The following is a 19805-nucleotide window of genomic DNA, read 5'->3' as shown; positions in this document are numbered from 1 at the left end:
AAACCTTAACCCTAAATGATTAGAAACCTGGTGCCAACACCCAAAGGTTTAAACCCAGTAATTTGGCAAGGTAAGGACCCAAAGTGAAATGTGCATCCACCCTTGATGAGGGAACAGTATGGATGTGTGGTTGAGAAGCAATGCATAGTCAAAAGGAAGTACCTTGCCCTGAGCATAGTAAGAAAGCTGATGGTATAAGTCTGTCTAAAAAGAAAACCAAAAGATTGTGTTTCCATTTTTATTTGTTTCCAAATATAAAAAAAGTCAAGATTCTTACACCAGTTATCTCACATGAGACCATGCAAAGCAACTCATTCTATACAACCACCATTTCTCCCCATAAGTTTTTCTGCTTTATTATACTATGGTATGACTGACAGAAAACTGGATGTCCTGTGCTTGGTTGGAAAATGACCTCTCTTTACAAAAACATGCAGGGCAGTTCCTACTTTGTCTGTGAATCAATTTATAGTAACTGCTTACTTTGTTTATATAGGGGCACATGGAACTGAAATTTAGCCGCCCAATTTTACTCAGCTGCCCCACAAATAAGCGCAAAGGACAGTATCAACACAGTAAACTTCAGACTTGAGATAGTAGACATTATTTATCTTTAATAGATTCAACTATTTAGGCCTGAAAGTGTTGGCTTTTTCTCTTAACTTCCTTAGGACTTTCCCCTCTAACTTTGCAAGACTAGGTTCCAGAAGAACCCTCATGTGAAAACTATGCTGTTGGAGCATACATATTTTTGCTAATTGCACAGCCTAACAACAGTTGGGTTTGCTAAATAAATGGCACTGAAGGAAATCCTGACCCAAGTAGCACTACTTAGTTCAAATGTTTCTGACCAAAGAAAATTGTACAATATTTATAGTCTAACTTAAGAGATGGCTGACAAACTGTACATTTTTACATGTCAAATACGTAGTCCAAGTTTATAAAATAAGTTCATGCATTGTTACCTCTAAGAATATATCATGTACAAGAGAAATCCCCCTAAGTTCTTGTGACAGCCATTTCAAGTGGAAGCAGCCTTATATACAAAAACAATCCAGTTTCTCTTTTAAGTATATAATTTAAAGAAATTTCAGAGATTACTGAGAAAATCTTAGTCCATTGGTGACTGGTAGAAAATGTTGATTTGTGGGATTTAAAATTTTCCTTTTTTTTAAAAAACACCCAGAATACATAACCTCTGTACAAAGAAGAATATAAAAATTCTGGATGCCCATGTCTGATCACACTGCATAATTTAGAATGGAACAGTACTGGTTGAAAGTGTCTCTACTTAACTCCTTTGACAGCATTAATTTGTGAACTAGCATATGTATTTAATTCAGCTGCATTTATGACACAAGATCTCATTTTCAAAATGGCACCAATTTTCCTTAAGTGTAAGGACTATTTTTAGCAGCAATTATATCTCTAAAGGTTACAATTTATAGAGCAAATGTTTTAACTTCTACTTTGTACTCACCAGCTGTAATATTTACAAAAGACGAATGTCTACATAAAAAAATTTTCATTCTCCCAACTCCACATCTTAAAGGTTTTTTCCTCCTCCCTCATCTCTTGACCTCAGTTGGGAAGTGTGGGAGTTTCAGGCAGGGTAAGCATGTACACTTTAGATTAGGATGCCTGATTCTGAGTATGAAGACAAATGCAAGACAAGATCATTCTCAATTACGTTCCAGTGCCCCAAAGGCTAGGTGACAGAGTACTGACAGCCGAGGAAAGATGAGACATTCAAAGGTTCCCTAATGCCCTAAGCCTGCAATAGCTGAATGGCCAGAAAGAAGGCCATGGGCCTCCACTGGGATGCAGCCATCACTGACTAGCACTGAAGGTTTGATGCCCATCCTGTGGCTTTTGGTAAACAAGTTTAACTGAAGAAATGTCACTAAATTAAACTGAAACTAAGTTTTAAGAGCAATTTACACTGAGGGAAATATGGTTCTAACATACTCTACGTAAGGAGAGATTATAGATGAAAGAATTGGCAACTGAGCATGCTAAATAAATTCCATGAAATACAAGTTTCATGACAATGTACTACATGCATTTTGCTAACAATATTTCTCTAAAAATTAACTCGATATAGTTATATTGCATTTTTAAACTACTATTGAGTTCTTTGTCAAAACAGAGGACCATAATGAAATAGCCTGAATGTGCAATTTATGAATTAAAATCATGATCCCATGAAGTAAGTTCTGGGATGGATGGATTTTAATACCAAAAATATTTTTTAATTCCAACCATAAATTTGGTGAGTAAGTTAGTGCTACAAATGAGAAACAATTTAAGAGGAATATACCCATTATGTAATTTGATCTGACAAAATAAGCAACACTGCTTATATGGACAAGAAAAACTGAAAATGCTGTGGAAAAAAACGACAACCAAGATAACACTGGGAAAGGGGCATGTTAAGGCATCTAAAAAAAATTCCACATGGCTTTGGCTTATTAAAATATTTTACACTATTTTTTAAAAGAAGATCTGAAAGCATCTGAAAAACATGCAAATTGTTTGAAATCCCTGCATGACAAATTCAGACAGTCTGCGAGCATCATTCAGATGTTTGCCAAGGGCATTGCGGAAGCCTCTCTGAGAGGGAGCTGGGGTGCAGTGGGGAGGTCCCCCAGTTCGGCTTATCTCACACTGGAAGGCAGCCCCGGGCTCTGTGCGGCGGTCACAAACAAGGCGTTGTTATCAGGAAGGGAGGGGACCGTGGAATTTCCATTGGTTGGGGAACAACCCAGCTTTAATTTTTCCAGGTACTCTGCATGTACGGGCTTATGGCACTGGAGCACTTTGATTGCATCTTCTACTTTGAACCACTCTCTCTTCCTTCCTAGAGAACAGTAGGGCAATGGTTACTATTAAAGGCAATTTAAACAAGCAGTCGAGATCTACTGACACTTCCCCCCAAAGTAGTATTTGGTTCTTTTAGAAACGGCTTAAACATACTCTAAAACAAGTAACCAAAAGTTTTAGAAACTGGATACAATAAATAATGACTTCATACGAGGATTCAGATAGCAAAAAAATTTTACCTATATTCACAGAATCTTCCCAATCTTCTAATATTTCAGTGACTGTAAGAACATAAACATATGTCCTGTGCTTTCGGTCTTGGTTCTGCTTGAATATAAAAAGGAAAAAGAAAAGCATTTTAATCTACAGGTGCGAGCCACAGATGTATGGGGGGGAGGGGAGCTGAGCAGCGTGCTGTGCTTGTTTCCCCGTGGCAAAGTACACAGTCACAGTCCCGCCCAGAACAGAGCCTGTACCAACAGATAAACACCAAGACAGGACCTGCAGCCTTACCTCCAACAGTGAAATTAGCTCCCAATAATAAACTTGTAAAATTGTGATTTATGTATATTCAGTTTTATTTTTATAAAGAAAATCTTAACATCTGAATGAAATCTGTAGTAAAAGGACTGTATTCCTATACGTTTTTGTCCTAGGTTCTATTCCCTGTGGCTTTTCATAACAATCTTTCTATGCTGTGAAAAGCTGCTTCCCTTGTGGGACCTGTGCAGAGCAAACACTCCCAGTCCCGTTACAGCACTGGTGGGTTATCAAGATGCACATAAAATACAGGCGGCTACCCTAGACCAGGGCCATGCCTTGGCCTTTACTAGATTACTCAGAATGGCTTTCTCTTTCTCATACCAATTCACTTAGTTAGGGATGAAGTCTAAAGTGCTAATTATTTTGTTTTCAAATGAAGCATGCATAGCCTGGGCTGTGAATACTGTAACAGGCTTAGTGTTTTTGTTTTGAAATGGTCTCGCTATGTAGTTCAGGCTGCCCTAAAACACAACAATCTGCCTGCCTCGGCTTCTCAACTGCTGGAATTACAGGCATGCACCACCATGCCCAGTGGAACATAAGCTGGCCTTCAGACAAAGGGGTCCACCTTTATCCTGATTAAATTTAGTCACCTGCTGTAGGATAAGGCTTGAAGGTAGCTGCTTTTTTTTTTTGCTACAAATAACGTGAGTAATCTACTCAAATCGTGTTAAGGTTTTGGGAAGGAATAAGAAGAGCAATAAAACAGAGGCATCTGTTACGTACATTTTCTTTTTCATTATTTTTAAGTCAATTTTCTATGTCTAGCAAATCAATGTGTTTATTGTAGTGCACTCACAAATTCATTACAACCACTGGGGTAAAGGAGCAGTGTGATTCTAATTTTCACTTACATTTTCTGAGGGGACAGGTATACTGATTGATATTTTCTGTTAAATAGTATTTTTGAGTTGGGTGTGGTGGCACATGTCTATCATCCTAGCACTTATTTGGAGGCTGAGGCAGGAGGATCACTAGGAGTTCGAGGCCAGCCTGGGCTCACAGTGAGTTCAGGGCCATAGTCCAGATCCCTGTCTGAACCCTCCCCTCTCCAGAAAATAGTATTTGTGAAACAATAGTTACCTCCAAATATTAAAAGCCTTATGATGAGTTCTCCTCAAAGACCTTGTCACCACAGTGACAAATGTATCATTTGAATCACAGAAAAATCTCAACGGTTTTCAGTTTAACCAGAAGATGGTGCTATGGAACTGGGTAAAACGAGTACTGAATTTTGGAAAAGTGTGAGTATGCCTCAAAAACCTCACTGCTGTAATAACTACTGTATTCTGGTTACAGTCAGCAAGTGCTGTACGACTGGGATTTTTAAAAATGTGTGTGGCTCTTACCAAGAAGACTGAGTTAACCCTTAACATTATCTTGAAAAAAGTAAATGAAGCACCCATATCCTGACAGTCTATACCCAGGTCTGAAACATATATTCCAAAGTTTTGGAACCTGACCTTTTCTTGTCTGCCTTCCATGGAGCGCCTAACATTTTCAAATTCCCGCTCTGAAAATTCCATTTTGCCATCAGTAATAAATAGATTATATGTAAGAGAATTCTATTCTTTCACCATCTTTTCTGATTTTTTTTTTGTACCGGGGATCGAACTCGGGTCGGTCCTTGTGCTTGCGAGGCAGGCGGGGGAACCACTGAGCTAAATCCCCGGCCCTATGATTTTTTTTTTTTTTTTTAAGACAAGGTCTGGCTATGTAGTTCACACTGGCCTTCGAGTGGCTGTGATCCTCCTACCTCAGCCTCATAAATGCTGGGGTCGCAGACACGTGCCACCTTGCCTTGGCTGAACCTGATTTTCGTGTCTTCCTACAGTCCCGTTCAGGGATAGTCGTTATGTTGTCTAATGTTACGTGTGAAGGCGATGGGGGTATGTATATCCAGAGAATCCACAAGCAACCCAATCGTTATGTGGCTCCAACAATGCTGCACCTCCCTCAAGTCTATGCACAATGTTCTGAGAGTGAGCTTTCTGTGTTGCTCCACTGCACGGCAAACAAGTGGTCACCACCACAGTCGTGTGTGACACTGATGGTATACGCCAAGGTCCAATGGCTTTTACTCACCTCCCTTTCTTGATCCTGTGCCTGACTTGCCTACTGGCAGTTTTGCTGTTATTTTAGAAGACATCATTAATTTTGTAACTCACCTCAAATATTCCCAGGAGCCTGCCCAATTTTCCTCTGACTCCTGCCTGTTAAAAAAAATAAGATGCAAAGTATTTATCTTTTCATGATAAGGACACTTTTACAAATTGTATTCTGGCTCTTTCAATTTTTAAATCTAAACACAGCAGACCCTCCTGAACCAGGTCACTATCTTCCAGCTTTTGTGAAGACTACTGGCTTTGGTTTGCTACAATGGCTTAATTGGCAAGATCTAACAGAATTAGACTACCAATATGGGCCAAACTTCATGAATGAAAAAGGCTTTTCTTTAAGAATAGACTGTTCTGTAAGCATTCCCTTCCCATGGGGACCGGCACTGCTGCTCACTTATATTTTGTGCCTCTGAGTGAAAATGAATCCTGCTGTCAGGTGAAAGAAAATTAGTGGATTAGGTCCTGTGTGTTTTTGTGCATGACGATGTGCCACATTTACTGAACTTTACAATAAAGGATAAAACAGAAGCCTTTTGCTTCTTCTTCGTTTGAGAAATAATTATAGCACATGATTAATGTCTGTGTAATCCTGTCCACAGCAAGGCCATCAGGTTATACACTGGTCACTCAAACAAGTCTGACCAACAGGAACTTAGGTGCTAATACAATTTTGAGAGACTCCCACACTGATTTTAGCTCTATGTATTTCACCAGGTTAAAATATTTGTTTAGCCAGATGCTAGCTATGGTCACCTGCCTAAAATGTTGGGTGGGACCGCCATGAAAGCACTGCTGTGACCTGCGGTCCTCTTGCCCTCCCCTCGGCACAGTATTACACAGCAAAGTCCCTCACCTCCTCATAAACTTCCCTCTCAGCCGCACCGCCCGGCTCCTCCTCAGGCTCCATTCCTCCTCCGGGGACGATCCACTGGTCTGGGTAGCGACTGCTACTCACCAGCAGCACCTGCAAGACCCACACAGCAATGTTCTCAGCCTCAGAAGCACTATAATACCGGCATTCTCACGTCTGTGGGGCTAGAGCTCGTGCCGCTTTAATCCTTCAGTTTCATTAAAAGTACTAAGGGTACAGGTTGTATCACAAAGAAGCACCTGGGGAACACTGTGAACACAAAGTCTAAACCCAGCGGGGCGTGGTGGGACATGCCTGTAACCCTGGCACCAGGGAGGCTGAGAGAGGATGACGGCCCAGAGTTTGAGGCCAGCCTGGGCTACATAGTGAGTTCGAGGCCACCCTGGAATATACAGCAAGATACTGTCTCCAAATAAAAAGGCTAAAATCAGAATTCAACATTAACATGGCACACCTCTAAATCATTCTGTGCCTAGACTCAATTAGTACAACTTTCTTGGATATCAACAAAGGCTAAAAGCATAGGTATTTTTTTTTTAGCTCTGGGGTTGAATGCACTGAGTTTGTGGTCAGATCAGTTATAAATTCTTCCAAATAAGGGTTTATGACTATAGGTGGGTCACCCTGTTCTCTCACCTAAAAGACATGAGAGAGTACTTGGAAGACAGCAGATGCTGTGTGACAGGAATAGGGAAAATGCATGTGAAGCCAGTACTTGGTACAGAATGCTGGTTAGTTTTATGCCAATAATGAGGTGGGAAGAGATGCCTATATAAATGAGCAAACATTGCTTCACCGATAAGACAGGTGTAACTTACAATGTAGAATGGGGCTGGCAACGTACAGCGCACACCTGCTTTGGTACAGTCTATGAACTACGAAGGTAGGTTTCATACTTTTAAATTATTTAACATTCAAGTTTCAGCAACCATAGGTAAAATTGTTTAAATCTAGTCGCATGCATTCACTTTCACATGTTATCTGGCTGCTGTTGTGCTGAGAGATAATGTGGCCTGCAGAACCTAAAATACTTAGCCGACCATTTACAGGAGAAGCCTACGGGCCCTCTGATGGACAACAGGGGTAAGCCTGTAGTATACAAATCCTTAAAAACAACAAAAATCCTCCAATGTATTATCACAGACAAGTATCCTAGATGTTAACTATTTAATAGTACCTGAAACGTATCTATCTTATAAATGAAAAGTGCTGTGATTATGAAGGTAACAGATGTCTTAACCAATTTGAGCAAAAGTGGTGGATTATCAAGTAAATTTTCATAAACTGCCTTCAAGTAAATTTAAACCGCTCTCCCTGGAAATATACACCATTATTAGCACAAAGTTTCATCTCCAGGATTGGTGTGGTTTTCCTGACATGCATGCCAGCATTCTACCTCCCAGCTTCCTCCCTACTTCTAGAGGAACCGGTGGTAAATAGCTCAGCCTTCCTGATTGCAAAACTGACTGACAGCAGTTCAGGAGCCCCCTTCCCCGCAACAGAAGGCTGAGTGGAGGATAAGAGAACACCTATTCATAAACATAATCCCTCATTCAATAAAAAAAAAAGCAGCACACAGGGCCGGGGATGTAGCTCGGTGGCAATGCGCCTGCCTGGCAAGTGTAACGTCCTGAGTTTGACGCCCAGTACCAAAAAAAAAAAATGGGACACCTTTCCTATGAACACAGGTCTGCTTCAGAGCAGGACTGAGTTCTATTCAAGGGGCTGGCTGGCTAGCATTGCTTCTCTAATCCTGGGCCTGGACAGGACTCTTGCTTCAAAACCTTCAAGCAAGTTGGCACAGAGCAGTGGCAAATCCAGAGACAGCACTGTAAATTAATAGTTGAGAAGGCATTCATTGAAATATTAAGGCTGTCTTTGGGGATATGAGTAAGTCCAAATAGAACAATACTGGTAAAGTGAAATGTAATGAAATTTCAGTAAAACAAAATGTAAACTTAAGCCTTAACGTAAGGTTTAAGTATTGGCAAACAGGGCTTAACACGTTCCCACTGGTTTGAACCACTGGTGGCACATACATGACTGCCCCACCAGGCAGCTTGTTCTTGCCCCATGGGAACATCCCATGCTGCTGGATGGGACAGTCATGCATGTGCTGCCGGTGGTTCAGAGCCGCCTGGCAGCAAGACATACAAATTACAGCTTCATCATGAATGTGTTAAGTGTCAAAATTAGAAACTAAAGTGAGAGAGTTAAGCAAATCTAGCAAGTATCAGAAGATGTAGGTTTCTGTACTGGTTGTAACTAATGGATTTCGTTCCTTGGTGCTTTCCAATGCGTTACTTCCTTGGCAGGCTTGCTGAGTCTGGGGCCTGCGGCTGGACCTGCTTGAGAAACGCCTATCCTTGGGGGCCTAACGCGGAATATTAATCACCTAGACACTAGCTGAGGCACACGGTGTAGGCCATTACTAGTGCTGTTCTCAACCTACTGACTTGGATGCACTTCCCTAGAAGTAGCCTTGCTCCCAAAGGCTACTAGTTGTACTTGGTTTGTAATTACTCAGAATTGGTGATGACATGAAGCAAAAAGAGATGTATCAAGGAGTCTGCAAAGATTATTAAAGGTGGGCCAAGAAAGTCTGGAAACAAGGAAGCAGTCCAATAAAAGATTGGCAAATTGTTCAAATTCTACTTTAAACAAGGTGAAACTGCAGATCATATTTCAAAACCTTTGTGGTTTTGTTCAAAAAAGGCTTGAGCTGCAGGTCTGGCGCAGTGGTAGAGAACTTGCATACCATGACCAGTAGAGGCCTGAGTTTGTATCTCTATTCCAACCCTTCAAAAAAGTGTTCCTGAGGATCTATGGGAATCTCTCAAGACTGGTCACTAGGTGTGGGTCAGGGGTAACAAGCTTCTTCCAGCTAGATAAAGCTCTTACTTCCCCTTCTCCTCCCTCCCTCCATTTCTAGATGCCCTTCACATTTGCAAAAGCTCTATCTCCCTGTTTATGTCTAGCTTTTATTTTACTGTATTTATACTTTGAAGTTTTTTTGTTTGGAGACACCGTCTTTGCTATGTAGTTCAGGATGGCTTTGTACTTACGGCAATCTTACTGCCTCAGCCTCCCAAGTGCTGGGGTTACAGGGGTGCACCATGCCTGGCTATACTGGGTTTCTCATATAAGAGAAACGGTGCAATGAAAGCTTTATGTCTTAATTTATTTCACTTAATATTATGGTCCCAAGGTGCACGGCTGGGTAAAATCCTTACTACTACTCAATTTTATGCTCTCTAAGCAACTTCCTTGAATACCTTCATAATGGGACATGATAGTACATGTGGCTAGCCACTAGAAAAAATATATCATTTAGTAAAGGAATTTCAAAGCCATCAACATTCAAAATGTTTGAGTACTGAAAAATAAAATTTAAAGTGTCATGTATATAGGACAATAACTATTATGTTTCTAGTTATCCATGATAGTCTTTTAAGAGCTCTATTACATTAGGTTAATAATGTTGGAAAACACATTAGTATATATAGTTTGTGTCTGTTTTTCTGAACATTTAAGCTTCAAAATTTTTTAGGGGGGTGATACTGGGAATGAAACCCAAGGCTTTCACACTGAGCTACATCTTCAGGCCTTCTCTGCGTTTCATTTTCAGACAGGTACTCCCCCATCCCCTGAAGTCTCTAAATCGCCCAGGCCAGGCTCCAACTTGCAATCCTCCTGCCTCATCCTCCCATAGTGCTGGTCGACCATGGCCAGCTTTAAGCTTCAGATTTTAAAACTCATCTTTTATCTACGGGGCATCAATGTGTGATTAAGTTTTCTTCCAAAAGCCAGAGACACGGGGCCCCTGAATGGCCCAATATCACTTTCTCATAAATTATTCAAAGCCTCAGGAAACAGATCCATACAAACCGGGCGCGGGCCGCACCCTTTGATCCTGCTCTCACAGGCTGGGGTGGAAGGATCAGGAGATGAGGATGGCCTGGGCTACACAGTGAGACCCTGACTCAAAAAGCAAAAGGAAAAGGGAAAAAAGGTTTACCAAAAATCTAAGAATTTAACATGCCAAGGGTCCCTTGACATTCTAAGATTAAACTTGATCAAAAGTTTTAATCTTCAAATTCACCTATCAAGTTAAATGAGTACTGTTTCCTCCAGTCTAGAAAAGATCTGTCTGCTTAGCTTCAGCAAGCAGATCTAATCCTCATCTTTTGGCGATGGTGGGTCTGAAGCCCGGAATTTTCACTGAGCCTTCTTCACTCATCAACTGACACAGCCCTGCAGGTGGAACATGCCCCTGACCTCCCAAGGATCCCGGCTGGCCCTGCACCTTTCTCCTTCCTTTTGGATCTTTCATGGCTCTGAGGCTGGCGTTGCACTATCATGCTGATGACTGGATAAAATGAAAAACTGAGTTTCTCAGCCAAGCAGTCAGGCTTCAGGTGCACTGTGTCAGATACCACAAATCTGGGCTTCACAAAGGCAGAGCCTTTGCTGAATTATTGTCAAAGAGCCCTGACATTCCAGAAAAGATTGCATGTGATCAAACCATCAACTTCAAATGTGTTTTCCCAAAAGATGATCCATTTAAAGGAGTAATATGTAAGGTTTTAAAAATGACAAAGCTACTACCTTAAAAAGAGATCTGATGCACATATGGTGGCATGGACTTGAAAACCAGTGTGTTTTATTAAGTTCCTGCCTGCTCATCTTGGATATTCCACTGGAGTTTAAAAGAGAGCAAGGCCATGTTTGGGGGCAGGAGTGAAGGTGGCATTAGGAACAAGAACTGAGAGAAACTCAGATAATGGAGTGAATGAACAGGACTAGGCTACAGCCTGCAAGGATGCAAATGAATAGCGTGAGCAGAGATGAGGACAATAAAGCCAGCCTCTCTGCACTGCTGTCCAAAATAAAAAGGAGAGGATGAGACTTTTTTTCGTGATACTAGGGACTGAACTCGGGGCCTTCACACTGAGCAACATTCCAGCCTTTTTTAATTTTGAGACAGAATCTCATTAAGTTGCCAAGGTTGGACTTGAATTTGCAATCCTCGTGCCTCAGCCTCCCAGTATGCTGGGATTATGGGCATGTGCTACCATACCCAGCTGAGTGGACAAATCTAAGCCCAGCTGATGGGATCAGCAAAGCAATTCTACATAAACTCACTGGGGTTTGCCACGGGCATGAGAGAAGGCTATAGATGCACACAAACCACCCCTAGCACTAGACTGCTAACAGAAGACAAAAATAAGTGGCATAACTTCCAAAGATGTCCTTAATTTTAATTAGGGAGGCTACAGATGACAGTGACTTTTTAGGCTGGGGGTTGAATTAAGATAAACATGTAAGACTTTCTCAGCCTACTTAATCCCCAAGCACCCTCACACCTGCCCTATTTCAGAAGGTGGAGATTACAAATATGAAAGCCAAGTTTATATTTATATATCATGTTATAGTTTCCAGTATTATGAAAACATTTCTCTTTCTAGGGACAGGTTTCACCAGGTTTAAAAGCCCAGGGTTTCAGGCAATGGGGCTGGGAATGGGGAGCTGCACTGTGGCACACTGGTCGCTCTGGAACTATCCAGAAAGCAAGTGCAGGCCTGCAACTCAGTTACAGCAGGAAGCTGTGGCAGGGGTTCGTAAATTCAAGGCCAGCCTGGGCAACTCAAGGAGCTCATCTCAAAATTAAAAGATCTGGAGACAGACAGAGCTCAGGGCTAGAGGGCTTTCTATCATGCCCTGGGTTCAGTCTCCAGCACCACAAAAACAAAGAAAGACATAAGGTTTCCTGCTGATGTCACCTGGAATTTGTTAAGAAAAACATCAACCTATATTTTTCTGGACTACATTTTTTCCAAGAACCACTAAAGAAATTCAGCTTTAAGAATAATTCAATCCCCGGTACCAAAAAAAAAAAAAGAATAATTCTGTAGCTGGGTTTGGTGGTACACGTCTGTAATTCTAGCAATGGGGAGGCTGAGGCAGGAGGATCGCTGCAAGTTCATTCAAGGCCAGTCTGGGCTACATGATGAGAAACTCCAAAAAAAACTTTTTGTAGAGTCTATTCGGTACTGTTTGAGGCTAGTATAAGTTAACTTTTATTATCAAAGACTTTGTTATATTCTTCCAGTTGAATTTAAGCCAAATAAAAGGTCTGATATCATAAAGAATACCTTCCCCAATATTAGACATTTAAAGGCAGCACATCTTTGTTACTACAAATTTAGTCTTCCACAAAAATTGAGATTAATGGCCAAGAGTGGTGGCGCACACCTGTACTCCCAAAGTCTGGAAGACTGAGGCAGGAAGATTGCCTTGAACTGTATACACAGCAAGTTTAAGGCCAGCCTAAACTACATAGTGAGATCCTGTCTCCAAAAAAAAATAAAAACAAAACCAAAAAAACCCAGATTGATGAATATGCCCATATAGTTAACAAGTGAAATTTTGTTACATGGACTTCTGAGACCTTGGTACTGAGCACAGTGATTGTTTTTACTAGGAATAAATTCATACATTATACCTTTTAAAATAAAAGTCTATAGGTAAACTGAACTATTAAATGTCTTCTACACATGTGGAAATCTAAAATCAAGTCTCAAGTTTGTTGTAATGGCGCTTTTTAAAAAATTTGCTTTGGTGCAGCCATTTACCTAAGCACAACAATAGCAAACAGAATACTGCCTTTTCTGGCAATTACTGTATACTGATTTCAGAAAGTGTATAGCTGCTCTTTTAAGCCCTTCCCATACAAAAAGAAGAATCTAAATCTATAGAACCATATCATAAAGGATTATTTATTTGCTATCTCCCAAAGCATACTAACAGGCATCTAAACATTTTTGTAACACCTCCGATATACTAGATGGAAAGATAGCCAGCATGATAATTAATGCTCTAAAAATGGTACTGCTGAAGTAACAAAGCAGAGTTATGAAGATTCATTCAGGAAGATACGCTAACAACTGAGAGCCATACATACATGGTCACTCACAGGTTTTTAATTCCTTTATGGTATCCATGAAGGCAGCAGTCTGTCACATTAGTGATGAAAATATACATAAAGCCTTCCTTCCATCTAGGCTACAGATGAGACCGAAGCAAGGATTTATAAGAAAAAGGTTATACCATACTCACCCCAAGCTGCACAACCAGACTGGAATCACACTCAAACCCCCAAAGCCAGGGCTGTCAGAGTGGTGAAAAATAAGGAATCCCTTGCAGTGATCCAACCTGACTGCTCCACAGGCCTCTACAGCACACTTCTGCTGCCTCATCCCCTCTCCTCCCACTGGCTCGTGACCAGGACGAAACACCCTTCCTTCCCAACACTGTTACTGGGCCATTTCTCATACCATCTTCTTTGTAAGCATTTCCAACAGGAGTAATTTACTGTCAACAGTGTAGAGAATGAGTGACAGCATTCAACTTGGAAGCAGCCCTGAGTCTTGTGGGCTGAAGGTGACTCTGCCTGTATCCCCACAGCTCCTCCTGACTGGAGATGTGAGCACGCTGAACAGAAGCACAGGCTGGCTCTAGGTAACAGTGATGCCTTCAGAGGCTGGGTTGTGGATGGATCCTCTACCAAGTGGCCCCAAATTGCCATGTGTTCCAGCTTTTACCTGTAAAACTGCTAATGGTCATGGCCTCCCTCTGGAAACGGCTAAGCCCTCCTGGGTCTGGGGTGGAAGGGAGGAAGCTCAAGTGATCTCTTCACTCTGAGAGATCACAGTGTGCGGACTGTGGCTATTTAGAAGCCGTTTGGGCATGGCAGTTCCTTCTTCCCACGTAATCATCAATCAGGATACCATGAATGATTACAACTATGAGTTAACCTATTTCTACTGCAGTTAACAGTTTCAAAGGAATTTAACCAAAAGTAGGTCAGAGCAGCAGATCAGGAACATCCACAATGCACAAACGGGGCCCCTTCCAAAGACCGCAGGCTACAATGGCCCCAGCACACTGGCTCCCCACTGCTGGTAGGCAAATCAGCACAGCTTTTTGGACTAGAGACACAGCAGATCAGAAATAACAGTTCTTGGGCCGGGGATTTAGCTCAGTGGCACTGCGCCTGCATTGCAAGTGCAAGGTCCTGAGTTCTATCCCTGCTACCGCAAAAAAAAATAAAAAAATAAAAAGAACAGTTCCTTCTCCTAAACTATGCTTAATTCAAAATAGGTGGCATGAGACCGGTAGAGAGATACATAAGCAATGGTCAACACATTCACGACAGGGCTGTGACTTGTATGTCTCGCTGCCGGACAGACCTGAACTACCGTGGTATGTGCATGGCTGTCCCATTGGGTGGCATGGGATGGTCTCATCGGGTGGCTCAAGGTGCCGGGACCGTGCTAGGTGAGGCTGATCATGCCGCTTCCTTCTAGCAGTGTTCTAAAGTGAAGGGGTTAGCCTTTTCAGTGAGAAAGCCTTGGTCATATAACGAACGACCCTAAGGAAAACACAAGACGACCCTAAGGAAAACACAAGATGACCCTAAGGAAAACACAAGTGCAAATTCTACAGAAGTGCCTTCCCTTGGACAAAGTGGCTAGTTATGCCCCTAGAGGCTGCCCTGTAGGTCTTAAAGAGCTGTAGGCCTACAGATGTTGATACTTCCCTTTGTTTAAAAGGGCTGCCTTGGGCAGGGGATTTAGCTCAGAGGCGCAATGCCTGCCTGGAAAGTGCAAGGTCCTGAGCTCAGTTCCCAGTACTGAGAAAAAAAGGCTGCCTTTTCATAGTGCTTAATCTTGATGAAAATGACCTCCTCTTGAAAATAATCTTCAGTGACTTGAGGAAATGTGCCCCAGACTATATATATGAAAAGGGGAATGACTGTTGAATCTAAGTGTAAATAAAAACGTGACTGGGTGTGGTGGCATATGCCCATAATTCCAACACTCTAGAAAGCCGAGGCAGGAGGATCACATATTTCAGCCCAGCCTAGGCAACCTGGTAGTAAGTACCCAGTCTCAAAATAAATGTTTTTAAAGGCCTGGAGCAAGGACTGGTGGTAGATGCCTGTAATCCCAGCAAGCACTCTGGGAGAGGCTGAGGCAGGAGGATTCCAAGTTTGAGCCCAGCCTGGATAACTTAGTTCAGCTGAAAGACCCTGGGTACAATTCTCAAAAAAGTGCAAAGATGCTAATGGAGATCTAATTGTAGTAATATTTCTGATTAAGATTGTTACTACTTAGTAAGAGTTCTGGCAGGGCATGGTGGCTCACGCCTATAATCCCAGCACTCGGAGGCCCAGGCAGGAGGATCACTTCAAGGTCGAGGCCAGCCTGGGCTGTATAGTAAGAGTTCTGGTTGTATTTAGTTTTCTGGCTCCATGTTTCCCCACCTATTCTTGGGTTTTACTGTGACATTGTAGAAGGCAGATTTCCCAGGAGTACATATTCAGCATTATAGCAAGCCCACCTGTACAGGATGGGCAGCCCATGGAGCATAAAGCTAATTAGAGCAACAAATCCACAGCAGGGTACATCAGTTCTTAGGGCTGATCTGTTAATGCCCTCTCCTGCGACTGCCTAGATTCCGCCTAGGAGCAAGTCATTTCTATTTCTCCCCTTGGCAGTCTATCCTATTTTGCTGGCAGATCACTCTCAAGCTTGAATGCATCTAAACCCTAAATGTCCTTTGTTCAAAAGAGTTCCTTTCCTACCAAGTCCTCAGTTGTAAAAGTTATATGTAAGGTGCTCTGGCTTTTAATTTCTTGTTCTATGCTGTCCTAAACTGCCAAGACCACAGCCCCAAGTCTTGCTCTATTTGGAAAGCCTGGTCCCTCTTTCCTACTCATTGAAATCCCATTCCAAATAAACCACATTGGATTTGAACCTCAGAACACCTAAAAGCACTTTTACTGTGCTTTCCATTTTATCAGTCATAACCTCCTCCACTACATAGTATGTTCCTCTGTTCAGACTCTCATTTATGCAAATAAGGTCAATGCAACCTATTTCTAGTCACCTATTTGGAAGGTATGGTCATCTTCCACTACACAACACAGTACCCCAGGTTACTCTATGGGATAATTATTTGAGGGCTTTTCTGGAAACTCAACTATCAAAAATGAGGGTGGTTCCCCACAGAAATAATTTATCTGGAAAAAAAAGAATTAATTATCTGGAAAGGCTGGTCAAATCAACAGAAGACTGGGAAACAAAACCCTTGGGCTCCAAAGGCTTCTGTGACCTTGGGACAAGTTACTCCTGCTAATGTGTTCCTATACGAATACTAACACTTATATACCTCACAGGGCAGAAAAAGATAAGATGGGAAAAAATATAAAGCTACCCCAAAAGAAAATAAGACTCTGCTGTTCTAACAACCTTCTTTCCTAGAACTACTAGCTGTTCTGAAGTTAAGGACTTACTGGGAGTGCTTTTCTTCAGTACAGAGATCAAATTAGACAGGAGTCCAACCTAGCTATTTTGGGTCAAGCAGCAATTATTCTTGTATTTTAATTTACACTCATCATCAACGTATATATCTAAAATGTCCCAACCAGGACCTACATGTTCTTAACACAGAAGACATTTCTTACTAGCTAAAGAGGTGGGTTTAAGCTGGTTTGTATCCTATCCTTGGAAGACTAGCAATGTAATTTCAGAGTGGAAGCAAATCCATGGCTTTTCCAGACATCTTACTGTTTTGCTAAGAGTTTATACAGTAATTATATAATAGAAAAAGCCTGGACTATCCACAGCCACAAAAATGATGATTCTGAAGAGCTGAACCAGATATTAAACTTGGCTTTCCTTTTTTTTTTTTTTTTTTAGAATTCCAGTCTTCCCTCAGAGCACATCCTCTCACAAGCTGATAAGCTCCTTCCAGTTTCTCATCCTACAGGTTATAGGTCAGTTTTACATAATGGATTTCTCTAACATATTCTCAAAATCTTGTTTCGTCATTTAATCTAATGGCAATAGTCTCTTGTGCACTTAATAGTTATTTTACAGTAGAAACAATTTCCTGGCTTTTTTTTTAATGGTGCTGGGGATCAAACCCAAGGGCTCCAGGTTTCAGCAATGCTCGACCACTGAGCTACACCCTCCGCTCCCAGGCAGAATAATTACCACACACAAAATCCATGTATCTGCTAAGGTAATTCCTGAAGCTCTTGTTAGATTTTCTGCTTTGCCATAGACATGACATGGATTATTTCAATTTCCTCCCATCTCTCTTATGTCTCCCCTAGAGACTTGTATGTTCACGAAGCCTGAACTTCCAAGTTCACATCATGGCAAGACTTCAAAGGCAACACTTTCAGAAAGGCTTTGAAGCCCTGCCTCACAAAATCTCACTCATTCAACAATCGGTGAGCATCCAATTGTGATGAGCCAGGCCTGGGACTGGACTCTGGATTCTGACAATAACACTTCCTGTCACTTGGCACCATACTTAGCTCCGCACTGTCTCACCTTGAAAGAGGAATACTCATCGCTACTTCCAAGGGATACAGTTAAAGGTAGCTACTCTCTTCTGGTGTACCTAGCAACTGTAAACTCTCAACTAAGGGCATGACCCTTCCTCCAGAGGTTCTAAGCTTGCTTTTTTTTGGTAGAATGCATTTAATGCTGGTTGGCTTTGCCCTCTTTGTAAGTGTTAAAATAAAACCTGACCCCTTGTAGTTTCTATCTCCCCTACGGGGATCCATCTCTAAGCCACTATTTTCTGGAAACTTCAGGATTCAGGTTCAACCCTAACGGCTTGGAATGAGTAATGATCAACCAAACTAAGTGCTTAGTTTTTTTAAAAAATAAAGGCCAAAGGAATTTTAGAAAGGGTAATTTTCAAGCGATTTTTGCTAACTAAGAACTAAGCTACTGAGCATGTTGTCATAACTGCAGCGACCAGCAATAAGGGAAGCCATTACATTCCCATCTCCAGCTTTAGCCTGGTATTTTACTGGACACATCTGGTTGTGGAAGAAGTGAGAATATTAACTTCTTCCCGATCATTTCATGCATGGCAACGCTGAAAGACTTACTTATAGGCTGCCGAACGACTAGTTACATCGAGCAAGTTTCAGTGACCCATTTGCAAATTAAGAGTCACTGAAATACGTAAAAACCGCTCTGCAGAGGAGCCCTGGGAGCCTCAGCAGCAGCCCAATGCAGTGGTAAACTAGAGCACACTGACCGCTTACTCTTGGAACAAGGACTGTTCCTTCCCAGACGTCCCCCAAGGAAAGCAGCTCGATAAATACTGCCAGCGTTCCATACGGCCTGAAAATGGCAACCCTTCCCCTATCTCACCCATTTTACCCCTTCGGGCCTCGCCCCACATCTCACTAACCATCCTTCCGCAGTCCGCAAACTTTCAAGGAGGAGGTCGTTTCTTAAAACGCAACAGAATAACGCAAACTGCCTGGGAGTTCGCGGGTCCACCTGAAAGGAAAACTGCCGGCCCGAGACGAAGGGGCTCAGCGTTGGCGCCCGGGCCCGATCGCTGCTCCGCCGAGCCCGGCTCCAACCTGAAACCTCCGGGCGCCGCAACGTGGAAGGCGCAGGCGGCCCCGATCAGGGCTGAGGGGCCTCCCGCTGGGCGCGACCCACCGGGCCGAGCTCGGCTCGGCTCGGCCCGGCCCGGCCCTGCCTGGCCCTTTGTCTCCTCCGCCCCCGAGGAAGGAGCGCGGGCCCGGCGCAGCTCCGAGCGCGCCCCACTCACCTCGTCCTCCTGCTCGCTGCGGAAGCACAGGCACGCCGCCCGCTTCTTGAATCCCTCGCGGTCGTAGGTCCGCGTCTGGTTGGGCTTGAACTTCATCATAGAGGCAGGCGCCAGTGGCCGCCGCCACCCCGCCGGGCAGCGGGACGAGAGCGAGTCGGGGGCGGCGCGCGAGGGGCGGCGAGGCCGGTCAGACCCGGGGCCACCGGCCGCTCCGACGCGGTGCGGGACGCGGACGGGGGTCACTGAAGCCTGGGTGCCGGGAAGGGAGTGCCGCTGCTGCTCCGCCGTCCGCCGCTCTCCATGGAGCCCGCCGCCGCTTGCCTCAGCTCCCCGCAGCCGCCGCCGCCGCCGCCGGAGAAAAACCTAGGCTCGCGGCTCTGCGCTCGCGCACGGAAGACACAGTTGCCAAGAAGCGTGCAGACCCAACAACTGCGCCGCGACGGCTGAGCGAGGCCCCTCCACCCCTATTTATACCGCGCCCAGGCCCCGCCCCCAGCGCTCGCCCTCGCGCCTGCGCGTCCCGACCCTTGAGGCGGGGAGAGGCGGTGCGCGGCAGCGGCGGCGGCGGCGACTGGACCTGGGTCGTCCGAGGGGCGGAACCGCGTGCTCCCTGTCTCGGCTTAGGCTTCCCTGGGCTGGCGCTGGAGCTGACTTGGAGCGACAGAGCCTCGGGTACAGGGCGGCGTACGGGTGGAGTCCCGCGACTTCCCCGGGGGCCCAGCACTGTCCTGGAGAGAGGATCTGACGACGCGCATCCCGCGCTAAGCTACGTCCCGGACAGGAAGTGCCGC

The 19805-nt window shown here is 43.6% G+C and overlaps 1 protein-coding gene across 2 annotated transcripts; it reads right to left on the bottom strand.

Annotated features, from left to right (window-relative positions):
- Nucleotides 1-224: 224 nt before the first annotated feature.
- Nucleotides 225-19179, bottom strand: Nudt4 (nudix hydrolase 4). 2 transcript variants are annotated; one of them, XM_004844969.4, is made up of 5 exons: nt 19015-19179; nt 6340-6450; nt 5535-5579; nt 3063-3150; nt 225-2860 (listed from the first exon to the last, which is right to left on the bottom strand). In XM_004844969.4, exons 1-5 carry the CDS (start codon nt 19111-19113, stop codon nt 2658-2660), a joined length of 546 nt encoding a protein of 181 aa, XP_004845026.1. In that variant the 5' UTR covers nt 19114-19179; the 3' UTR covers nt 225-2657. The 2 variants fall into 2 exon arrangements, with proteins under 2 accessions (XP_004845026.1, XP_004845027.1); XM_004844970.4 differs by having other exon boundaries at nt 3063-3147.
- Between the last annotated feature and the right edge of the window lie 626 nt (nt 19180-19805).

The sequence above is a fragment of the Heterocephalus glaber genome, unplaced genomic scaffold (genome assembly GCF_053883595.1).
Source record: "Heterocephalus glaber isolate CG9 unplaced genomic scaffold, H.glaber_assembly_v1.0 deba00001572, whole genome shotgun sequence".
NCBI lineage: Eukaryota > Metazoa > Chordata > Mammalia > Rodentia > Bathyergidae > Heterocephalus > Heterocephalus glaber.
This window is presented reverse-complemented; position numbering and strand designations above follow the sequence as displayed.